This window comes from Gossypium arboreum, chromosome 12 (genome assembly GCF_025698485.1).
Source record: "Gossypium arboreum isolate Shixiya-1 chromosome 12, ASM2569848v2, whole genome shotgun sequence".
Classification (NCBI taxonomy): Eukaryota; Viridiplantae; Streptophyta; class Magnoliopsida; order Malvales; family Malvaceae; genus Gossypium; species Gossypium arboreum.
The window spans coordinates 13,019,345-13,029,152 of record NC_069081.1 but is presented as its reverse complement, the minus strand read 5'-3'; the positions used below and the strand labels follow the sequence as shown (position 1 = coordinate 13,029,152).

General features: G+C 31.4%; 1 protein-coding gene across 8 annotated transcripts; it reads right to left on the bottom strand.

Moving 5' to 3' along the window:
- Positions 1-342: 342 nt before the first annotated feature.
- On the bottom strand, positions 343-5,885 carry LOC108479477 (double-stranded RNA-binding protein 4). Of its 8 annotated transcripts, XM_053022823.1 has the most exons (9): positions 5,644-5,885; positions 5,452-5,529; positions 4,438-4,554; positions 4,057-4,294; positions 2,799-3,061; positions 2,020-2,230; positions 1,519-1,891; positions 841-942; positions 343-726 (listed from the first exon to the last, which is right to left on the bottom strand). In XM_053022823.1, exons 4-8 carry the CDS (start codon positions 4,175-4,177, stop codon positions 885-887), a joined length of 1,026 nt encoding a protein of 341 aa, XP_052878783.1. In that variant the 5' UTR covers positions 4,178-4,294; positions 4,438-4,554; positions 5,452-5,529; positions 5,644-5,885; the 3' UTR covers positions 343-726; positions 841-884. The 8 variants fall into 8 exon arrangements, 7 of the variants coding, with proteins under 7 accessions (XP_052878783.1, XP_017637592.1, XP_017637594.1 ...); XM_017782103.2 differs by having other exon boundaries at positions 343-942; positions 4,438-4,653; XM_017782105.2 differs by having other exon boundaries at positions 343-942.
- Between the last annotated feature and the right edge of the window lie 3,923 nt (positions 5,886-9,808).

The following is a 9,808-nucleotide window of genomic DNA, read 5'->3' as shown; positions in this document are numbered from 1 at the left end:
GCATTCAAAATGATCCTTACATTTATTGCTATTCGACCAAAGTTTTAATCTCCTCATTCCATTTGCAGTTACCAAATTTTCAGTTGTTTGCATTATTTGTATCAGTACCGATTATAAAGTTTTGACCCACAATTGACCATTTTTTAACCCAATGAACCCAAAACTACCACTAAACATGTTCACTATTATCTCTTGGATCCAATGTTGATGCGAGTAAAGCATTTGTTAATGTGATTTACAAACTAAAGTGTCTTATTATCCTCGATATTGTAATATCATAAGAATCTCGAAAATAAGAAACAAAGAGAACAACATTCTGAATTTTGATAAACTCAAGTATGGTTTAATTAAAAATCACTTTACTTTTTTCTCTCAATATATATACATTTTGCATTTTCACATTTACAACCTAATTTTGTTTATCTATCTACATACAGGTCGCATTTTAACTACTCACAATTGTACAACTTAAATCTAATTAGTTTAAGCACTCAACACGTCTCCCAAACTGCAAGATCTCATTTATACCAAAACATCAACCGGATACAAGATCATCACTTGGCTAAGCAAACTCAGATAACAAGAAAAATGAGTTGTTTTAGCAACAGAAAAAGTGAGCATGAGGAACACAAATCATAGACCAACCAAGTTCCTTTCCGCAACAATAAGTAGTGTTTCTTCCACTTCGGCCATTATTGGCTCACTTGAACAAAAGCTTCTTATCAGCTGCTCCCAAGGATAACAAAAGACAGGAAAAACACTTCATACGTTTTACTACAATGGTATAAATATCTTGCAAACACCATCTAAGAACCATGACCAAGGTTTTCAGTGCCAAACCTTACAAAATATTTGCTACAAATCACGCAAGCGATGGGCAAGTTTCATAGAGCAAGTGAACAAGGTGTTGTTTGATTGAATGGGCTACCAGCAACTACCGACCTGCAAATTAATACATAAATGTTAGTAAACATAGGCAAACTTCTACTTGACCTCCAAGATCCCCTCAATCACTCTCCCTCCCTTATTCTTTCAAGAAAAGAAAACACCACTGGGAAACAAGAAATTGACTGACCTCATCCAAAAATACAAATTTTTAATAAAATAAAGGTGACGAATGAAGACAAACAAACAGAAGACATCATTCTGTCGAGGAACTACAAGGTATTATGGCATGGCACCTTTGACGATTACAAAATTTAGTACAGTGCCATCTCTCATGTAAGTGACTATTGCAAATTAAATTATTAGAAATTATCTCACCCGCCATCCACAGAGTAGTTTAGTAGGATGAAAAATATACTTTAAAGTATACTAAAAGAAATAATCTAAAAAAACTAATACAACTGCTTGTGGAGTAAAAAGATTCACTACTAGTGCACCAAAAACAATCTCATAAATTGTCTTAGTGTATGAAAAGACACCAAAGCTCATCATTAGATACGCAGAAAACTCTTTCAGAAGAACGACACAAAACAAGGTCAGAAACCACATTGAAGATGACAAACCAAAGCTTACTGAGAAGTAGTATTCAGTTTAGCCCTTTTCTTCTTCTTGCGTTGCTTTTTTGAAGAACTTTCACCAGCATCTGAACCCTGTCCAATGACTGCTGGCACAAAAGCAATTGGAAGATCAATGCAATCAGTACCTTCTCCTGATTTTGAAATCTTGAACTCATGGCGTAGATGTTTAGCTCCAGAGCTTGGGTGGGTAGTATTTGGAACATGGTTAGTGACTGCATTATTTTCAACCTCTGTATTGTTATGATTCAGTCTGTTTGCCCCAGCAAGTGTAGTGTCAAAACTGGAATCCTTGGCTTTATTCAAGGCATCATAAAGTTTAGCTTTGGATTTTATGATCTCTGAAACAACAGTCCCATACCTATCATCGGCTGCATTAGTGATCCAACAAAGAGATGAGAATTTATCCAGCTAATAAGTGGCTTGAAATCAGGGTATATTTACACGCGTGCATGCACATATATATGTTTGAATTTTTTAAATAGAAAAAGAAAGATACCAAGAAGTGATTGTATGACGACACGTGCAGCTAATTGTTCAGCTTCCTTCTTGTTTCTACCAGTTTCCCCTCTATAAGTTGCACCATTGAAAACTAAAGTAGACACAAAAAGGGGAAGCACTCCTCCTGACTGAATGGTATTGTATGTTGGCAATTCTAGATTCATCTTCACCACAAATTCATTTAAGATAGACTTGCAAAATACTGTATCCTAGAGCACGAGCAACCAAAAGTTTAGCAAACCCCAAAGCAATTATCATACTTCTGTTTGATATGCAAGTATGATATACCTATTTAAGAATCCGTTATAGAAAATATTTTTCATTTCCTATTCTCATTTACACTTTAATGCCTCATTTGGAATGTATTTAACATAATGAATCGCTTAATTACCACATAAGTATTAAAATAGTTAGTCAAAACATTAAGAATAATTAGTATATACTTGAAATTAGAAGGGTGAGTAAAACTCTTGTAAAAAAAGATCACTTCAAAATAAGTAAAAGAATTTCCTTCCCTTCGCTCAAAACAAATCATGAGTGTGGCTAAAAATAGCAAAAGAATACTACAATGCCGAAAAATTTGCATAATTATGGTAAAAATTGCATAATATCAAAATAAAAAAACCTATTTAAACCCTGTCCTCTTTATATCGTGGGCTAAGATATATAATATAAGGAAAACAAATACCCACTAATTTGACTAGTAAGTTTCAAGACAAACAAACAGTTATGAATAAACGTAAAACATTTAAATGAAGATGTAAGAATGCAACAAACCTCACGAATGAGAGGACAGCCTTCATCCTTTAACTTCTTTGATATACACTCCAGTGCATGTTTGGCAACATCCTGTTCGGCCGCTTTTCTATTAGAAAAGGTGGTCTCAGAAGTATATGTTACACCATCAACTAACACACTTGACCGAAACTGGGGCGCATGCACTGATCCTTCATTAACAGTTTGATACACTGGAAGCTGTATGGATGATCGTTGAGTAAACTCCTGTAACCTATTCTTATGCATAAAGGATTCAGGAGGCCCTAAACAAAATCAAGCATGAATTAGTAAGGTATGTCGACTTTCAAATAAAGAAAAAAAAGAAAAAGACGATAAAAATATAGCTTACAAGTGAGCCAAAGAAAAAAAATTGATCTGTGTAACATGATCTCAACCATAGAAAGATCATAGAGAAAAATTATGAACACACAAGAAACATTAAAGGTGCATGACAGAAGTTCACATGATAGTCAAGCTCTTAAGCATACATTAAATAACAAAACGTGTCTTCATTTTCAATCATAATAGAAATAAAACCATAATCCAATGCGAGAAATGCCATAATATCATATTCCAAAAGGACATTTTAAAGTGCCAAACAATGACAATTTTGATGTAACATCATACAACCCAGTTGGACATTGCCGAATACACTAGAACTATCTAATATCATTAGAGCTATAATAGCCCTTAATAATACTGTCATTATACATTTCGAACATATTAGATAAATTATTGAAGGTATGATTATGGAACGAGGAAGACGGCAGGCTACAAGAAAAGTTCCTGCCGCTACTACAGTGGCATAAAGTGTAAGAAGCGATATATGAGTAGGCTCCTCCATGGCATTAGGCAACCATACATAAAGGTTGTCAAGGGTGCAAGGCGCACTCTGGGAGCTAAAACCCTTATATTGCCTCAGGCGTAGGGTGCAAAAAATGTGCTAATTTAAGTTAAATAAAACGCAACTTTGAAATGTAAAAGCCACATTTCAAAATCATTTCCCCTTTTCTTTTTTCCTTTTCGTATTTTTTATCATTTGTTTACAGCCCATTAAGTCTAAAACCCTAGAAAATTCCAAGCCTCCAAAACCGTATAAGAACACTAAAATACCATAAATCAAATTCAATAAAAAATTCTTTTCAAACGCATATAAGAGAAAGCAATTACATCTAAAGAACACCTAAAAAATAATTGTACGAATGAAGCAGAAATTCACTTTCTGCTGCCGAAAAGAAAATTGAAATCTAATACTTACTGGAACGAAGTGAATGAGGCAAGGGGCTAGCTAAAGGCGGCACATTGGAAGAAGCAAGAACCGGTGCTGAAGGTTGATCAACAAGTTCGGGTTGAGGAAAATGTGCTAAAGGATTCTCCATTTTATGGAATTCTTTTTCTTTCTTTACTTGCAAGTATTGGAGTCTGTCCCAGTAAAGTTGAAGGTGGAGGCTCAACTTTCGGTTCAGCCAAGTCAGAGACAGAGCCGCCGGGTCAGTCTGGATAATAATAGAATTTCAGCCATTAACCCTCGTCATATGAAAAATAAATGCTCCCCGGAATTTGCAACTTTCTCTAAATATTTGGTTTCCTAAAACGTTCTCCACACTTGATTAGCCTTCTACGAAGATAGTTTTCTTACCCAGTGACACCAGAGATTCTAAATGCTATCAATTTTATTTAAGGACTTCATAACCCTTCATCTCCGAGTAGTATGAACATCAAAAACCCTCCTGATTGCCACTAAGTTGAAGATAACCTACAACTTAATATTTTCAAATAAGTGAACCTTTAACACAGGATTTGGAAAAACCATATCCTTGAAGCATCAAATCGAATATGTTTCTTGCAAAACTTCCTGGTAAAAATTTAAGAATATAAGACAAAAAATTCATAGAAAAACTAATAACATAAAACTATTTTTCTTTTAGATATCAATTTACTGTTAGTTTTTTTTCTCTCAATCAATTAATCCAGCTTAATCGGCAAAAAAAAAAGAAAAGAAAAGGTCCAACTTTTACCAACAGAACACTAGAAACCCCCATTGTCCATAATAAACTGGACACAACACCCCTCCAATCAATGAGAAATTTTATTAATGAAAAGGAGAAATGATAATGTTTTGAATATTCATCTTCAAGAACTCATAAAGCAGACCAAAATACAAATAAATGATTCAAGAACTCATAACAGTAGACCAAAATACCCATAATGTAATGATAAAGAACAAGAAACAACAACAAAGCTAAAACAAAAGGAACATTTCAAATATTCATCTTCATCGGAAAATTTTGAACACCTATAACCATGGTTCACCAGAATATTTTGAATACCCTTAACCATGACAAAGCTGATGGAGCAAGAGCCGACTATTGATCTTCATCGGAATATTTTGAATACCCATAGCCATGCTTCACACAAGGAATCAAATAAAACGAACCAACAACCAAACCTAACCAAACCAAACCTAGCCCTTCGTCACCGTGCCCAAAACCCTATCACCTTCATCATCGACCCAAAACCAGCAACCAAACATATTACACCGCTCCATTACCGAAACCCATCCCCAAAACATAATATTCATAAAAGGAAAAGTAGATAATATCAACATCCAACAAGTAAAAAAAAAAAAAGGCAAAGGAAGCCACGACTTCACCACAATGGAGCAGAAGCTGATGATTGACCTTCGTCGAAATATTTCGAAGACCAACCGCAAACTTCACTGCAAAGAGCCCTACATTTTACGAGACGAAAAGTGAATCAAAAACCTTGGTCGAATAATGGGGTTTGGATAACAAGGATTTGGGTTGATGAACGGAGATTTGAGGTTAGGGGTTTTGAGTCTCACCTTTCCTAATTCCCACCCATTTAATTTTGAGATTGATGAACAAATTTGATTAACTTTGTTTTGGAAATTTGACAGGTTGGGATTTTGAGATTGATAAAAAGAAGAGTAGGATTTTAGCTTCATTTAGAAGTGATGATCGGCCGGGCCGGATCGGGTTTAGATCAAACCTATTTAGATCGATTTATAGGTTTTATTCAGCTCGAAAAATAAATTCAATCATTTAAAGTTCGCTTCAATTTAAGAAAGATAAATTTTGAACTAACTTAATTTATTTATATCTAATTTTTTTAAATTAAATTTTTTAAATATTTTAAAAATATAATTCATCAAAAATTAAAATAAACTTTTAATACATTAAAATTATTTATATTAAAAATATTACTATAATTATAATAAATGTTTTATTATATTAAATAACACAAATAAATATAATAAATATTTTATTGTATTAAATATAATTTTAAATTTTTATATTTTAAATTGAGTTATTTATCTGGATAATTTTTTTAGGTTTTGAGTGATGGATTTAATTGTTATTAGTTTAGTGATTTAATATAAATATATATAAATTTATTATTTAACATATATAATTAATATAATATTTTTATAATATAATATATTCGGGTTTAATGAGCTTAGGCAAAAAAATCTTGCCCAATGCTTGGCCCATATAAAAATGGGTCATAAACTTTACCCAAGCTCATTTTTTAAATCTCATATTTTGTCACAACCCTCTCATCTTTCAGACAGGCCTTTAGACTTGGCAAGTACCCGGCCAATGAGCAGGTTTACTTTCAGTTATAAGATAATATTTTTTTTTCTAACAATCTCTTGACCCAGTGACAAGAGCATTATGTTGTAATTATACGAGTTTGAGTTAAACCCCAAGCAACCCTATTCCTTCTTTGATCATCAAAAAATAAATATAGTGTTTTTTTTCTTTATTCATTAATTAATATATAATTACATGTATTTAAAGAAAAATCACGTGAATTTACATTTAAGAAGTTAATAGTTCCGCTTATTCTTTCATCGAAATTATTCTATATCACGAAACATAATAGTTTGAGGGTTAAAAAAAAGTAAGAAAAAGAGTTAAAGGAATAAAATAATTTTTATAATTTAAAATTTTAAAAATAATTAAGCTATTAATTAATTTATATTATATTTAGTTTTTGAAAACTGATAAAAGAAGATGGAATTAGAGTAAGGTGAAGGAAGCATCCGCCAAAAATTTAAAAAGAATTGATTCTTCTACTTTAGAAATATTTATGTTTGAAATTATTGTTTTATCTTTTCATGACCAAATTATTGTTGAAATAGAAAAATATGTTGATATCCAATCAAGAACATGAAACATAAGCAGGTACAACATTTAATTAAGAAATTAAACCAATAATAACAAACCTACACACATTTATCTTCCAAAATGGAGAATTCTACAGGATGCTCAATAGATAATGAAGAGCCCCAACAACCCATAGCCAGATAAAAGCAACGAAACCCCCCACAAAATTCCGCCCACCATTAGAGAAATATCTCCACCTATCATCCGGATCAACTACATACAACTGACCAGGCACACCGGTCACGTAGTAGAATCTTGGAGGCGGTGGAGGAGACGGAAGTGTATTAGAGTATGTGAACCTTGGCGGTGGAGGAGGTGGAAGTGACTGTTGGCCGCACGGGTTCACACAGGGACAAGCTCCGCACTTAATTTCAGTAGTTGGTGCTTGGGGCACGACCACCGGTACCATTTCTTCTAAAATCTTGGTAGAGGCATTGATTGGAACAGCAAATATAATTGAAAGAAATGGAAATATCATAAGAACTGATCGAGGATTCTTGTGATGCGAATGCCGCACCATATTGTTTTGCCAAGAGAAAATGAAAGAAAGAGGTGCAGAACTGAATTATAATATATCTCTCCTATATATAAACTCCGAAAATATTAAATTATTTCAATTATAGGAACCTTTCGATTTTGAATATTTAAATTTAAAATTTACTATTAGTAATTATATGCATGGGTGGTTTAATAAAAATTTACATTTTCAAATAAATTATGATAATTTTGAATTATATATTTAGATTGTATATTGTTAAAAGTAATTTTTAATTTAGAAAATTTCAATTTAAATTATTAACTTTTATAGTCAAATCGAATTAGATGTGATTGAATGATTCAATTATTAGTTTCAGATTAGAATCAAGACAATTTTATATACCAAAAGGAAAAGTAATAATATATTGGCAGCCACAATCACTTGGTAATTCCATTACTAGGGTAGCAAATTAATTTTTTCTTAATCGAGTTTAGGGTAAGTGGGATAACTCCATAAAAAATTAAAATTAATTTACCTTTCAAATTAATTTATTATCTATAATGATTTATTAAAATTTCATTACTAGAGTTATTTTATTATTATGTTATAATTTGAACAAATTATCTAATGTGCAAGGGACGAGTCTTTAAAACTAGTAGCTATTTTAAACAATGGAAGTTAAAACGTGGGGTTGTGAGGCTTGTTTGCCTCACGTTCGATGCATGGTTATGTGGTTATAGGTTATTTATTTATCTATTTTGGAAAATGTAGAGAGGAGTGGGTGAGAGGAAGTTAGGGTAAACTATCATTACTCAATAAAATATGAATATATTATCTTTTGGTGACTTAATAAAAAAGTTATAATTTAATTATTAAATTATTTGAAAGTTTTTATTTTAATCATTAGACTATTTAAAAGTTTTAATTTAAATCATTAAACTAGTCAAAAGTTTTTATTTAAGTCATTTAGTTGTTAAGATTTTTTAAAATTTCACCAACGAGCATCAAGCGACAATTTAATGATTGATATTGTGGATCAATACTCATCGATGAGTAAATGAACTTACCTTAGATTCAAGTCAATCTAATGGTCATTATCGAAGATAGTAGAAAAAAGTTGTTTAAATTTTGGTTTGAAGATTTGTGAAGTCCAAAATTATTTCATGAAAAAAACAGAATTGTAAAAGAGGAGGGGAAAGAGAGTTTTTGATTGTTGTAGGCAGTGTGAACAAAGGAAGTCATGCAATGGCAAAGCCAGGGGGCTGGCAAGGGCGGCCTCGACCCCTCTAAAATGGAAAATTTTCTATTTAGGCCCTTTTGTAATTTATAAAATTTTAAATTAGTAATAGTAAAATTATAATTTGCCCCACCAAAATGATAAAAATTGATTTAATCTTTTAAAGATTATAAAAATATAGCTATTAAAATAGTGAAATTGCCTTTTTGCTATCGTAAAAATATACAATTTAATTTCAACCCTCCAAAATAATTTTTTAGCTTCGCCTCTGAAGCCTTGTAATATCAATTTTAACAACCTAATGACCTAAATGATAACTTTTAAATAGTTTAATAACTAAAACAAAAAATTACTCATAGTTTAGTGACTAGTAGTGCAATTTACCCAAAAAGTTAAAACGTGTTGGCTACGGTTATGAAAGCGAATGGCATGTGGATGTTGTAAATGTAAAAATGGCCCTACATCCAACCATTTTTTCATTTTTATTTAATTAATTTTCATTTTTATTCTTTTTGAAAATTAATACTTGAGTTGAAAATTTTAGGATACCATTTTTCTGTTATAAAAATTGCAAATTTTAAGATTTAATCATTCAATAGCATCTATTAAGAGTGATTGTATAAGTTAGATAAATTAAACACTACGGTAAAGAAAAAACCTAAGGCAATCTCTTAATTTAATAAAGTATTTTATGGTCTCTTCTATTTTTGTTATTGAATAAATTAATTATTTTATAAAATTAAAATAATTTAATACATATCAATTTTAAAAATAAATTACTAAGAATAATTAATCACAGACATTATTTTCTCGTCAATTATATATAGATTTAATTGGGTAAATGTATACATAAATTAGCTTATCTTTCTATTGAAGTCTGTCTAACACTAGCATGAGCCGAATCCATTGTAAAGAAGAACTTATCCAAACTATGAACCCTTACATCCATGACAAGCATTAATTAAGGCATGCTTTGCAAAGCATTCAAGCATATAGGTATTTCAAACTTTAGGAAAAGTGAAAGCCCTGCCATTATTCTTCAGCTTTGGTTTTGAGGCATAAAACAATTAAAAATAATAGTTTATTAACTTCAAATCATGCA

Coding starts and splice junctions, on each gene's coding strand:
- LOC108479477 (XM_053022822.1), bottom strand. CDS start 4,177: ATGGAGAATCCTTTAGCACATTTTCCTCAACCCGAACTTGTTGATCAA. Junction 1,892..2,019: donor CGTCATACAATCACTTCTTG/GTATCTTTCTTT, acceptor TCACTAATGCAG/CCGATGATAGGTATGGGACT. Junction 943..1,518: donor AAACTGAATACTACTTCTCA/GTAAGCTTTGGT, acceptor ATTAATTTGCAG/GTCGGTAGTTGCTGGTAGCC.